General features: G+C 35.9%; 1 protein-coding gene and 2 pseudogenes across 2 annotated transcripts; all 3 read left to right on the plus strand.

Annotated features, from left to right (window-relative positions):
* The first annotated feature begins 4,136 nt into the window (after window positions 1–4,136).
* On the plus strand, window positions 4,137–7,898 carry LOC149534870 (uncharacterized). Of its 2 annotated transcripts, none has more exons than XM_089803232.1 (2): window positions 4,137–6,047; window positions 7,113–7,898. In XM_089803232.1, the coding sequence occupies exon 1, from the start codon at window positions 4,773–4,775 to the stop codon at window positions 6,021–6,023; it is 1,251 nt and encodes a 416-aa protein (XP_089659358.1). In that variant the 5' UTR covers window positions 4,137–4,772; the 3' UTR covers window positions 6,024–6,047; window positions 7,113–7,898. The 2 variants fall into 2 exon arrangements, with proteins under 2 accessions (XP_089659358.1, XP_089659359.1); XM_089803233.1 differs by having other exon boundaries at window positions 7,121–7,898.
* A 178-nt stretch (window positions 7,899–8,076) lies between these two features.
* LOC149534871 (uncharacterized) lies at window positions 8,077–10,998 on the plus strand (annotated as a pseudogene).
* Window positions 10,999–11,544: 546 nt separating this feature from the next.
* On the plus strand, window positions 11,545–12,519 carry LOC149534872 (uncharacterized; annotated as a pseudogene).
* Window positions 12,520–15,273: the final 2,754 nt, after the last annotated feature.

Genomic DNA, 15,273 nt, shown 5'->3' on the forward strand with positions numbered 1-15,273 from the left:
ATAGAAATTCTTTAAGAATTCAACTTGTAGAGGCTCATCAGGAATCTGTTTCTTAGGATATTGAAAGTATTCATCATCACTATTGCTATCACTGTCACTTTCAACTTTTCCCCTATACCAAACCATGATTCTAAATTTTTGCCTTCAAATAGAGTCACTGATAACCAATCTTTTAAAATAGAGTCGCCAACCTTCATTCCAGGGAAGGTACCTTTAATCAACCATGTTGTTAATTATTGTTCACATGGTTTTGGATGTGACCAAGGTTTGGTTGGAGAACTGGAAAAATGTTCTCATGTGGTGGCACCATTGTGCTTCATTACAGGCGACTGTCAATCTTTCTTGTTCAGTCTCCCCAGTAGAGTCGCCAAAAATCTGTTGGTAAACAAATTTGTCATAGTAGAATATGCCCAACAGAGTGTGTGGCAAACCGTTCACAACAGTTGGAGAGGCCCTTGGTATGCGACCTTCCTCTGTGTTTAGAGGGGTAACTCCCTTGTATGATATAATTTTGAAATTTTTCAAATAAAAGATGGAATCAAACTTTTAAAGATGAGAAAGCTCATGATGACGAATGCACCACATGACTTCAAAGCTTTCTTGAACTACTAACTTAAAATCGCTAATAACAATGATCAAGATCTATGCTTGAAAACTATTACTAGCACAACGATGATCCATAGATTCATAAACATCTACACCATACCGTGAGAATGCTCACTACAAAGAGAATCAACATTTGTAACAATTTAGATTTAGAAGAAGAGAACTCAAATTGCATGTTCCTTTATTTTCTTGCACCAAGAACCTAATAGGAATTTTTGATTACAAAGACAAAATCTGTACATACTTTCCAAATATCATCTCCTAACCAAAATTTTAACATAGTGCTCCCTTTTTCCAAAGCCAAAAAGTCCCTTTACAAAGCCAAAAGGCGTCCTTATATAGACATAGAGGTTAATAACTACTTCTTCATGGTTAATAACCACCTCCAAAATACGTGATTTCGGTGAGGTTAATTAACCTCAACAAAATTAACCTTAAATGACAATGACCACTATTTGAAATGTATGGCTTGGAAGATGTTTTCAGAAGCTCAAATTGTTGACTTGATATTTATGAACCATGGTATAGTTGTAGTCCTTAATATTAGAGACGGAGCATTCCATTGTGAGAGTAACATCAGAAGTAGTAATGTTGATTATCTTGCCATCAATGCAATAATCATAGATAGGATGATTACTCCTTGCCCATTCAAGCTTTCCCTTCAATGAATCATCTAGAGTCTTAACACTGGCTGGTGACCATGTAATGTAGAGATCTTTGCTAAAATTCAATGTTTTGGCAGCTTTGCTATCACTGATTTAGTTTATTATTGATAAGGTGATCAACATGGTTTTCCTTCAATTTGAATAAAATCTAAAAACCTGCTTTCACTTGATGCCCCATTTGTTATCAGTGTGAGGAAGTAATTATTGACGTATTCATTTCCTCCAAGAGAGCTAATCTAATTGAGACCTTGAGCAACAAGTTTGTCAGTTGCAGCAACACCAAGTATCTGTGCCCCTAGTTTTATATTGAACAAAATTTTGGATTCTATCATGGCATCCTGATAATATTTGCGAATTGCACTTCAATATCACTTAGAATCCAATAGCACTACTGAGCAAGGCATCCCCATTAAGTATAGGACTCAAATATGGTAGTACAGATTCCACCCCTGGCTTCATCCACGATTTGGTGCGTCCAACCTAATTCGATGACCATGCCCATTAATTCCAATGAGATGGCATATCCAAGGGCATTCAATAAAAGATAAATCAATAGCTGAACAACATAATATGTTCTGTCAAAGTCGGAGGTGAAGTTTGAATCATGATGTCGTGCTTTCCATTATGACCACTAGCAATTCATTGTTGGAGATTATCATGCCATGGGCTGAGAATAGAAATATTCTACCAAACAGTTCACATATGGTATTGACACAATCAATATCACAATATTAATGATTCGACTTCATTTACTTCACTGATACATAGGCAGAGAGGAAATGATGAATAGTTTGCTTGAGACTCACTTCTTTTCCTCACATATTTCTGCAGACATTTCATTCAACATCTAGACATGAATTTCAATTTGAGTTTAGTCCATGACCACACGTCTCATTAGAGAATTTTCCCAAACACCCGCAGGGCCTTGTTAGTGTACCCTTTTTTTTGTGCATACCCTGCAATCGGTGCCATCCAAGACACTGTATCTGGCTCAAGAATTTTGTCAAACATGTATCATGTATCCTACAAGCTTCGACATTTCACATATCGAATAAATGTCTACCGCTCTGACTTCTCTTTGAATTAGTGTTCCATTTTTATCAAAAGCAATTGCTTCTATCCTTCTAAAGGCTTCTAGAAAGTCTCCACCTTGATGAGGAGGCCCATCCTGGCAGTTTGTGCCAAACCACAAGCTATGGCAACTGGAGTTGATATGATTAGGGCGTAGGGACAAGCAGTGACTAGGAGCACTAAAGATAAGTAGAGCCAATGCCATTTATTTTGCCTTTGGATCAGAGTTGCCACTGTATTGGTAACTGCTCTCTCCCCCTATGGATATGATTCAACCCATCCCAGCTGGCAGGTTTGACATATTCAGGTGCTACTCTTGATGTTAAACTCTGCATTGAGGCAACTTTCTCCTCCCAACACATGGGTTCCTTCTTCATTCCAACAACAATACTGTGAAGTTCTGTGAAAGCGTTGCTACTAGTGGAGATACTATTATTCCTCAACAATTCTTAGCAAACAATTTGCCTTCCTCATCCAATTCCATTTGTTGTTCAACATGATGATCTTCTTGCTTCCAATTCTTGGCCTTAATCAACTAAACAGATAGGTTAATGATTGTCTCAAACAGGTTAAGAAAAACATGTTTTTGGAGGCTATCATTAACCTTTTGAGAGGTTAATGGTTAAGAAAAACGTGTTTTTGGGGGTTATCATTAACCTTTTGAGAGGTTAAGAAAAATGCATTTTTGGAGAGGTTAATTAACCTACTCCAAAATGCGCAATTTGAAAGTTATCATTAACCTTTTGAGAGGTTAATGGTTAATGATAGACTTGAAAACACGTATTTTGGGTCTTAACATTAACCTGCGATAATTTAGAGCTTAGAAGCCAGATTTTAAAAATTTCAAGTGCTGTGTGAAGCTGGGAACGAGCTGGAGACATGAAGATTTAGAAACTCACAAAAACTCGGAGATAAAATCATCAATTTAAAGCTTAAAATCGGGCAAGTTTCAAAATTTAACCAAGGCTTATAAAATTGAAAGAATTTTATAACTGAGCAACAGACATAAAGCAAAAGTTTTACTTTCCTATGAAAAAAAATAGTAATTGTAAAACATATATATAGAAATGTTCGATATCAAATTTCATTAGTCAAACATATGAAATATTATATTTTGTTTTATTTCTTAGAATCATTTGACTTCTTCAATTTAAATAAAATACATTATTTTGAAAATAAAATGAAAATGAAAATTTTTATACTTACATTGTAAACTAAATGCACTAAATATAATTTCAGATTTTTATTAGAAATTTGAAGAATATATATTTTTAATTTAATAAAAAATTACTATATTAATAGAATTCATAAATTTAATAATATTTATATATTTGATATGTATTATATTATTTAGTAATTTATTTAAATCCTTTTATTAAAACATAGTATAATATTATTTAACATTTTAAAATATGCACATATAATGTTATTAAAGTTACAACATCCTAAAACCTAAAATTTGCACCACAAATTATATAGATATAAATATTGTTACAAAATAAAATTTATTTAATATATTACTTTAATGTGAGAAAATAACATATATATTGACTTAACACATATCTTTAGTTTCCCTTCCCGCTCCGAACACCCGGCTCTAGAGCTCTTCTTGATCGATCATTCTCCGAAAACAGACGAAGGAAAAGATGTATCACAGAAATTGATCGCCCGTTTTTTTGACAAAAGGCGAATGGAAAAATAGCATACAATTTAATTGATCCATAATTTAACAACAACTTTTAAAATAAAAATAAAAATAAAAATATATACATCATTCATACAAATGCAATCATTAACCACAAAACATAAACGAAAAAAATATAACACATTGGAAGTAAACCGCGATCATCAGATGATCACACACAAGTACAAGACTCAAATGTATATTCCATATTCCATCCACCTTGTGAAATTCCATCCACCTTGTGAAATTATAGACAGTCCACAGATCTCAGAGAGTAATATTCTGTTGTCATTGTCTCTTGTCCTACCGTCCAATTCTGATTTATGGTTTTCTAGCTTTCCTTGGATTTAAGAGACAAACAGAGATTTAGTTTGATAGGCGGTGTTCTCCTGTAAATTTCATGTTGCCGTTATGTATGACACTCTCTGTATTTGTTAGTGGGAACGTTGTCAAATGGAGCTGACATTCGTTTGAGACTCGAAAACAAACTTCAAAGAGACCAGGTTGAAACCCTAATTGTATGGTTCTGGAACAAATCATGGAAAGTATTGTAGCAAAGATGCTCTAGCAATATTTTAGGTGATAGAAATCCGGAAATTGGCATGGCATGGGAATTTCAAGGTATGTTTATAGTTGCCTGGCAAACTTGATTTCTGTTTAAGACTCAGCAGGCTCTCTTTTCATTATAGTCTGTGTACTCGTGCTTTTCGGGTGAGAACTGCTGGCCCATTTGAATCGGATTGCATATGATGACGATGATCAAGATTCCCAGAACTTTGAAATTGTGTTCAATACTCTGCCATGGGAGAGCCTTTTCATCTTTCACGAGCACATCTGGCTCGAGCGGGGACATTCCGACTTCTGCCAGTGTATATAAATTAATCATTAAGCAAGAGGACCCGTTGTTGGCGTTGGAAATATTTCGAGTTGCAGCGCGGCAGCCGGGTTTCAGGCACTCATATTCTGCGTACCATTCCCTGATCTGCAAAGTGGGGCGTTGCAAGCAGTTGAATTTGATGGAGGATCTGATTCAGCAAATGAGGAAGGAGGGCTATGATTATACGCCTGGCCTCTTTGCCGATATCATTGAAATCTATGGACAATTTGGAATGCCCCATCGAGCTCTCAACACTTTTTATCAGATGTTGGAGTTTGGTTGCAAGCCACTGGCAAAACACTTGAATGTTGTTTTCACTGTTGCTGTACAACACCAGCGCCTTGAAACCGCCCTTTCTCTGTTTAGGGAGTTGCAGAAGCTTGGAATCAGCCCAAATACTAAGACATTTAATATTCTCATCAGAGCCCAATGCTACAATGACAAGCTCAGTCATGCTTATGCTCTTTTTAACCGCATGCACTCGCAGGGTTGCATTCCCGATGCCGAAACTTACAGCATTTTGATGCAGGCTCTCTGTCGAAAGAGTCAAGTGAAAAAAGCGGTCAGTGTTTTAGATGAAATGCTCAACAAGGGTTACACTACAGATGTCCTCACCTACACTACGCTGCTCAACAGTTTATGTAGGAAAAAGAGACTACGTGAGGCCCAGAAACTCCTCAATAGGATGAAAGTGATGGGTTGCAATCCTGATGTAATCAACTACAATACAGTGATAATGGGCTTTTGCAGGGAAGGCGGGGCTCTAGAAGCCTGGCAGATATTAAACGACATGCCTAAAAATAACTGTCTTCCAAATTTGTTGTCATATAGAACAGTGATCAATGGGCTCTGTAAAGAAGGTAAGTTTGGCGAGGCAAAAGAATTTTTGGAGAAGATGGTGTCAACAGGTTTTGGTCATCACTTTTCTACCTTTCATTTATTGATAACTGGTTTGTGTAAAGAGGGCAAAGTTGAAGCAGCTTGTGAGGTGCTTGACATAATGGCAGAGCAATCTTTGGCTCCTCACCAGAGCACTTGGGCTGCAATTCTCATTATGATATGTGAGGACGGTAAAATAGAGGCCAGACAACTAGTGGATCAGCTGTCAAATGACAAGTGATGCTGCCCAAGAGTTACCATGCAAGTAATTTAATTCATTTGTTGATTAGGAATATGGTACTTAACAATGCTCTTTTTAGCGTAAGGATATTGAGCCTGCAAAGGAAGATGGCCTCAATCTCTGATTCTGAGGTAGTACTATTATGACTGCACGTATACACAGTTTGGCTGCTCTGGAATCTTTTGGATTCACAACCCAAAGAAGTATATGATGAATTTTCGAGATGCTTATATCTATATGAAACTATGAATATATATAGAACATTTTGATTTCTCTTTCAAACATGCATTCGTGTTGGATGACTTGCATTGCAGAGAGCTTAGTTAATTTCTTCTATCATTTAGACCACAGATTAGCTGAATAACCAGATTATAAATGACATGTGTTTAGCCAAGGGCTTTTAGTAGACATTTTTTAATCAGATTTTAACTGTTATGGATTGAGCCACATGAATAGGTACTACCCCGAGGTTTGCCAGTAATAATCACAAGGTAAAGGAAACTCAGAGCATGCAACTTTACTCATCTTTTTGGCTGATAGGTCATTATTATCTGAATTTTCTTGGTTTGATAGTTCAATTTTTTTTGAGTGTTTGGTCACTAGTTGTAATTTTTTATTATTATGTAAAAATGGAATAATTGACATTTTTGCTTAGCATTTGGTACGTAGGCCATTCTTAAGGTGAACTCATTGTTAAGAATGCGGTAGTCCTCAATCTTCGAAAAATCAATTTATTTAACTTTGTGGTCCTCAAAAAAATAGAGATATTTGACATGTCTACTTGCTAGTGTTCATTACTGCGTGACTATTTCTCTGTAACATACGGATTCTGCTTGTGACTCTTGACTAGCATCTTTGTGCTCATCTCAGGTAGCTTGTGAAAGCTGACAGAAAAGATATTTGCTTGTTCGTGTTGTTCTCATGGTGATCATTACATGCAAGATTTTCTCAATTGGTGTCTTGCTATTCATTGTTCTATGGGTTTGATATAGATTAAACTTATGTGTCATATCAAAAGCTATTGTTTTCTTAGTGTAGAGGTGTGATTTTTCAGACCATCAGATATGTATATAATTTTCCTTTTAAAAGTTTTGTAGGATCGCTTAAATGTTTGGACACCATCATGAACACCAGGATCAGTGGCAGCTTGCCCAAGCCCCCTGTAGAAGTGGCCCTTACCCTCCAGCTTCTTTCCGCAAAGACACTATGAAGACCTGCAGTGAGGCTAATCCTGACAAACAATTTGCCAACTTTAATGGGCACCTGCCATGACTCCTGCTAATGAATCTGATCCAAATCAGATTTGTTCTTACGATATGGATATGAATGTGTGTATTGAAGGGAATGCTTATTGATTGGTAATGTGCTCTATATTCAAGGTCTCTAATTGATTGGGAATGATGTTTGGATTTTATAGCAATGGAAAATGGATACTTTCATGGAGTGTGAAGGTCAGGGATGAAGAAGGATTCCCTGCATTTGCCTTGGTCAACAAGGCTACAGAATCAGTCGAAATGAATGGACTTTTAAAGAAAGAAAGGTTTGGTATTTTCTAAAAGCCTTTCTGTTTTAGCTGGGATTTAAGGAACTATAATTATAAAAGGATTTAAGGCATGTGTGTGAAACTGTTTTGATGCCTGAATGGTGCAGTTTACCTCGGGTACATATTTTCCCGACAATTTGAATGAGATTGTGCTGTTTACCCAGAGTACTGATGTGGTAAGGGGGTATCAATGCATCAGGCCTGTGAAAATATTAAATCTCAACGTGCATGGCAAGGTTGAGGGTGAGAAACATCACGGAGGTCTTTGTTAAGAGGCAGAGGTTATTCTGTTTAATTGAAAAAAGAGGGTCAGAAATGAAAGATTTCTGTTACTTTCGTGTGTTCATGCATTGTATGAAGTAATATTTTTTCTTAGATATGATTTGAGATGATTGATTATCTGATAAAAATCATGTTTTTATGGAAGTTTGAATTTTGAAGACTTAATTAATTCTTGTAAGAGCAAGATGTTTCCTTTTTGAAATTGACAAACTATTATTTCTTGTACGTCTACTTTTACGCTTTCTCAAGCGTAGTTGAATAGATGTATTTTCAATGCCTTCAGCTATGTCTGCAGAGAGAAAGCATTATATGCTCTGAATATGTAAACTATGGTAAATAAAGAAGTTGCAGTTGCAGCAACTTAGAATTACATTTTTGTTATTTAGATTGTTTAGCTCTGAATCATACATGGTGTCTGCCTTGTCTTGTGACGTATGTAAAAAGTAGGTCCTAGGCCTTATAACATAAGGAGGTAAGTAAGGCATGGGCTGTTTTGATTGATTATCCTATAGGCTATTATAAGTCGGAGATTGCTGGATTTATCATGTCAGATGTTGGAAACTTGCTATGTTGTTTGCCTTGCCTGAAAATGTCTAACATCGTATAAATGCTGGTAATTTGCTGGGAACAATCTCATTTTTATTTCACAAATTTTAATAACGCATCCTAAGCAGTGACTAATTCATTCTTTTCTGCTCATTTTCTCCAACTTCATTTTGTCTGTTGTCCGAGTTTCAGTGTAATGTATTTGGAAATCAGAGTTGAGAGATATGTTATATTTATCTTCTCTTTGATTTCCTTTTGCATATTTTGTTCCCACTCAACTTCAGTTTCAACAATATTTGATGCTTTACACAGTTTTTGGCAATATCACAGTGAGTTCACCCTTCTTTGTGTGCTTCAGTTTTCTTGTTAAGATTCCCATTTACATCTAGGAACTTCTCCCTTGAATTTGGTATATTAACTCGAGGGTATCATAACATGTGTGGTCCTGGGTGTCGCTTCCCCTGCTTGAGTGCTGAAACTGGAGTTCCAAAGTAGTGTCAATGTCAATCTTAAGAAGTTCCTGCAAAATATAAAAAGGATTAGAAGACCATTCTGACCTTAGCCCTTTGGTCTAGCCTCTCTCTTTGTACTATTCCATCTACTTTCAGGTTGCAGTATGTAATGGCATCTGTTTCCTACCTTTTTATTGGTCTCATATTCTGATTTAACTGTCTCTTGTACTACCATCGCAATGGAGTCAACAAAGATTCATTTTGATGGGCGGTGCTGACCTGTAAAGTTTATGCTTCTGTTATAGATGACTCCCTCTGTATTTGTTAGTGGACGCTGTCTAATGGACACTGACATTCTATTTAGACTCAAAAATAAACTTCCAAGAGACCACGTTGAAGCCCTAATAGCAGGATTCTGGAACAAATCATGGGAACTTTGTTGCAAAGTTGCTCTGGCAATGTTGTAGGTGATCGAAACCCAAAAATTGGCATGGGAATTTTAAGGTATGTTCAGAGTTGCCTGGCAAACATGATTTCTGTTTAAGATTCAGCAGCCTCTCTGTTCATTATAGTCTGTGTACTTGTGCTTTTCTGGAGAAAACTGTGGACCCATTTGAATCGGATCACATTTGATGATGATGATCAAGATGCACAGTGTTTTGACATTGCGTACAGTACTCTCCCATGGAAAGCATTTTCAGCTTTTACGAGCTCATTTGGCTCAAGTGGGGACATTCGGTCTCCTGTCAGTGTTTATAAATTAATGATTAAGCAGGAGAACCCGTTGTTGGCATTCAAAATATTTCGAGTTGCAGCGCGGCAGCCCGGTTTCAGGCACTCATATACTGGCTACCATATTTGCAAAGTGGGGCATTGCAGGCAGTTGAATATGATTGAGGTTCTGATTCAGCAAATGAGGAATGAGGGCTACGATTATACATCTGGCCTTTTTGCCGATATCATTAAAATCTATGGACAATTTGGAATGCCTCATCAAGCTCTCAACACTTTTTATCAGATGTTGAGTTTGGTTGCAAGCCAGTGGCAAAACACTTGAATATTGTTTTCATTGTTGCTGTACAACACTGGCGCCTTGAAACTGCCCTTTCTCTGTTTAGGGAGTTGCAGAAGCTTGGAATCAGCCCAAATACTAAGACATTTTATATTCTCATCAGAGCCTAATGCTACAATGACAAGCTCAGTCATGCCTATGCTCTTTTCAACCACATGCACTGCAGGATTGCATTCCCGATGCCGAAACTTACAGCATTTTGATGCATTATCTCTGTCAAAAGAGTCAAGTGAATGAAGCGGTCATTGTTTTTGATGAAATGCTCAACAAGGGTTACACTGTGGATGTCCTCACCTACATTATGCTACTCAACAGTTCATGTAGAAAAAAGAGGCTGCGTGAGGCCCAGAAGCTCCATAATAGGATGAAAGTGATGGGTTGCAATCCTGATGTAATCAACTACAATACAGTAATAATGAGCTTTTGCAGGGAAGGTAGGGTTCTAGAAGCCTGGCAGATATTAAACGACATGCCTAAAAATATCTATCTTCCAAATTTGTTGTCATATAGAACAGTGATCAATGGGCTCTGTAAAGAAGGTAAGTTTGGCGGGGAAAATATTTTTTTGGAGAAGATGGCGTCAACAGGTTTTGATCATCACTTTTCTACCATTCATTTATTGATAACAACTGGTTTGTGTAAAGAGGGCAAAGTTGAAGCAGCTTGTGAGGCGCCTGACATAATGGCAGAGCAACCTTTGGCTCCCCACCAGAGCACTTGGGCTGTCATTCTCATTATGATATGCGAGGATGGTAAAATAGAGGCCAGACAGCTGGTGGATCAGCTGTCAAATGACAAGTCATGCTGCCCAGGAGTTACCATGCAAGCTAATTTAATTCATTTGTTGATTAGGGATATGGTACTTAACAATGCTCTTTTAGCGTAAGGATATTAAGCCTGCGGAGGAAGACGACCTCAAATCTCTGAGGTAGTGCTATTATGACTGCACGTATACACAGTTTGGCTGGTCTGGAATGTTTTGGATTCAAAACCCAAAGAAGTATATGATGGATTTTTGAGATGCTTATATCTATATGAAACTATGAATATATATAGAACATTTGATTTGTCTTTCAAAAATGCATGTGTGTTGGATGATTTGTGTTGCAGAGAGCTTAGTTCATTTCATCTATCATTAAGACCACAGATTAGTTGAATGACCATATTATAAATAACATTGTATTTAACCATGGGTTTTTTATAACATGTATTATATGCAAACCTATCCCTCACACAAAATGCCTTTCTTTCTTTCCATGAGCTAGCGATTTCATTGGATATCACAGGATTGTAACCATAGGTACGCTAATGAAAAAAGTTGACCCTCCTTTCACCAAATTTTCAAAATTGTAGCTTTGTTATTTGCTTCCTAGCAGGAAGCTTCATTTCAAAGCTGTTTTCCTCCCATTCTGTTTCTTTAAATGGTGATGTCCCTGTCTTGCTGATTGATGGAGGTAATCCTCAAAACTGAGCCCTGCTAGAGTGGAATGAAGACTTCTCTAGAAGTCTGTTGAGAAATCAATCTCATATTAATCAAGGAATAGGGATTATGCCATAGTAAAGTGCCTGACTTGGGGTAAGAAAAGAAGGGCCAAGGACCTACAAGTGAAAGTAAAGTTGGCCATCATGGTGGAGATCTTGGAGTACGGAGACAGTTCTTTCCTCATGAGTGAAATAATTACACTCTTCCAAAGTTTAGTCATGAGATCACAATGGTGCCTTCATAATAATATACCATGTCAAACTTCAATTAGGGTGGCTGAACTCAACTTAATAAAATATTTTAATGGAATTGAAACTTCTGGTTCTCAATACGTCCATTATTTCTTTTGGTAGATCAATCAATTATTTGTCCTTGAATTTTATGATTGATCTTCCTTCTTATGGTCAAGCCTACATTTGGCAGCTTGGTCAGGTCAGACAAAGATGGTACAATTCCTGGTGAACACAAAGATGATGTTAAAGCAGCTGCAGTTGATGATATGGCAGCTATTCATTTTGCTACACAGCAGGGGCATCTGGAAATTGTTCAGATTCTTTTGAGATCAGGAGCTTCTTTTAAATGTTTCCACACGCAAGGGCATGACATCACTTCATTATGCTGTGCAGGGAGGTCATTTAGAACTTGTAAAGTTATTGATACAAAAAGGCTCTAATGTGAGTGCAGAGACGAAGGCTAGAAAGAAACCTATACATCTTGCCAAAGATGATCATGTTCGTATGGTTTTGACATGGAGCTTCTGCAAGTAATGATACTGAAGGCGAGCAAAAGAATTCCTTAACAGAAGAATTGTCAGGTGTTGCAAAGGAGGATGTTGACATTGAGAAAGGTGGCGACAGAGAAAGAGAAGAAGAAGAAACCAATGAGCTTATTGGTCCTCAGCCTAAAAAGGCGAAAGTTGCTCTAAGTCATATGGGTGGTGATGAAACTCTGCTAGAAGATGGCTAAATATATCACGACAATTATGTGAAACACTGATCTGTTAGGTAAACATATATTTGGTTTGGTGCACATCTATACGGGTTATAGCACCATTGACTGAGTTGTAATGTAATAAGTATTGAATATTGATTCTGAGGTAAAATCTACTTTGGTTGTTACTTCATGTGTGACTATTTGAACATTGCTTTTAGAATGCTTAAAAAATTTAATGGGCATCTTCTTTTTATCTGTGAAGTGTTTTTGCTTGGTATTTTTCTGATATTGTTCTCATATCTTGCTTCACCATAATTTTATAAAAGAGTAGTATTTCTCTGGATCATTTTCTACTAGCATCTGCTTACTATATTATGTGCTGTGTTAATTTAACAAACATTTCATATAAGCGTACTGTTTAACGTTTTCTTACATTTGAACTATGAGACATAAATGGCCTTGGAGGTTTGCCCTTAAAGACATTGTTTTCAAGTACACATTCCAAAGTTCTTTTTCCTTTCAAAATTGGCACTTGCACAAGTAAAATTGTAGCAGATGAATGATCCTCAAATCAGAACTATTTTAATTATCATCAGTTTGACAAAAAAAAGCCTATAATAATTAATAATTAATGATTTAATCTCATATTTTTGGCTGCTACATTGCTCATTGAAGACTTCATCCAGGAAATATAACATACCAGGCATCCAAACGTCCACATGAAACAAGATCTCCCCCATTGATCTATTTAATGAGGTTGTGCAATGTAACAGTATCGAACTGATCAAAATACAGTTCCAAGTGACAAATGCTATTGTCACCGACAAGAAAGTGAAACTACACAGATCCTATCACTTTTTCTCAAGGTTAAACCCAAGTTTTTTAGCATCCTTGGAGTATGAGATGCAAATAAGTGACCTCTGCCTAAACTGCTGCTAGGTCTATCCTGGTATTGCCCGTCTATGTTTTTCAGATTTTCAGTCCTGAAGTGGGGACCTGAGAAGGGTGAAGTGGTTCAGTAATTTTTTCTTGATTACACATTGTTCCTGTTGGTTTCCCTCACATATTTAATCACGGTGCTGGTTCCTGAATGGCATATTATTAAGTCCGATGATTGTCTCACATATTACTGGTTCAGAGACACTTTGATTGTCTCTCATATTCTTCGGTCCGAGAGGTCTAAGACTCTTGATTGTCTCTTGTCATTCAAATCAGGTTTCAATTCTGGTCCCAACGAGGCAGAAACTGCATAGGAACCTGCGTAGCATAATATAGGGTAATGTTGAAGTCAAAGTGAGGTTTCTGTCCTTCCCTGAAAAACATGTCCAATTTTCTTCATCTACAACTACCAGAGAAATTTAACAGAGAAACTGGCCTAACATTTGCTACAAATTTCAATTTCACATTTTTCAATTTGGGCATCCAAACTCCATTCAAGTACACATTCCTGTTAGTTGTTCCAAGTTATGATATAGCTACAAAGCATGCAAGCTGTTGACTGATAGATTCAAGATTGTCTGCACTAATGTTTATAGCCTTTTTTTTTTCTTTTTCTAGTGCTCTCATTCTGTCTGTATGAATTTTGATCATTTTCATTTCCGAATCTTACCAGAACTGATCTGGATCCCAGGAGTACCTGGGGGACAACATTGTAAGTTTTTGGAACTTATAAACAAAGCAGAATAAAAACAATACTAGACATAAAAAGTTTAAACTGAAGTAGCCCAAATTTTCAAATGTGTAAGGTGTTTGAATTCATTCCAAGAATCTTGGACCACTTGTACATCATTCTATAAAGTACGTGTCATTTCCAAAATCTTTGACAAAGCACACCAATTTTTTTCAATTAAAAAAAATCTAAAATTTTGCTATGTTTAAGTTGAAGCACAACTATGTCACAATCATTAGTGTATTGGTAGAACATGGATTTTCATGTAAACAGAACGATACTACGAAAGACCTAGCCCACCTCCTTCAACGAATTCAATTTAGATTGGGTTGAAAATAATCCAATCGTTAATACTCGATTTTGAGTGGCAGTTTAAATTTCATTATAAAGGTTTGGCGTTTCTAACTAGGTTTGGAGTAATCTAGATGGGTTTCAAGTTGGATGAATTAAAATCTCACTTAATTTAATATTAAGATATAATGATTAATCTGATTTCAATAAATATCAATCTAAATGGCATAAACCTAGATTAATTATGGTTGTGTTGTAGATTCTTATCTATCGAAGACTACAATATTATTCTTATTTTGATATATAAAATTAATTTTCTTAATTTGATTTATAATCTTTAAAAAAAAATTATTTAAAAAAAAAAGACTAATAATTTAATATATATTTTTTCAAATGTTCATTTTCTAGTATTACTCTTCAAAATTTATGTTTCCTTTAAAAAAATAAAAGTACTTCAAAATATCTTATAATTTATATTATAAAACTCATTTCAAAAAACCTATCATGATTAATTTTAAAAAAAAATATATATTAATCACAGTGAAGAAAAAAATTTAATTTAAGAATTTAGTTTATATTTTCATTCATTTAATCTTAGAGAATCTCCCTTAACTAATCTAAAGTAAATTTGTATCTTTAATAAAAAGAACTCCTAGATGAGTTATAAACCTCTCCTTCAATATATATATATATATATATATATATATATATATATATATATATAAAACTAGACCTATTAATGTATAGATCTACATATTCTAAAGTAAATGTGATAGTTTAGGGGGATGGCCTTATCGTCAATATTATTGACCATTTTAAGTGTCTTATGGTGGTACCCTATTATTAAAGGGGTAATGTGTTAATCGTTGACAGAGTTTAATGTATTAATGCAAGTACATCATAATACTTGGCACTCTCTAATTGAGAAAACATTGATCATCTCATTCAAAGTCCATAATTGAGTAAGTCCCACCATTGT

Source organism: Cupressus sempervirens, chromosome 10 (assembly GCF_028749045.1).
Source record: "Cupressus sempervirens isolate cs-2001-9-10 chromosome 10, ASM2874904v1, whole genome shotgun sequence".
Taxonomy (NCBI): Eukaryota; Viridiplantae; Streptophyta; class Pinopsida; order Cupressales; family Cupressaceae; genus Cupressus; species Cupressus sempervirens.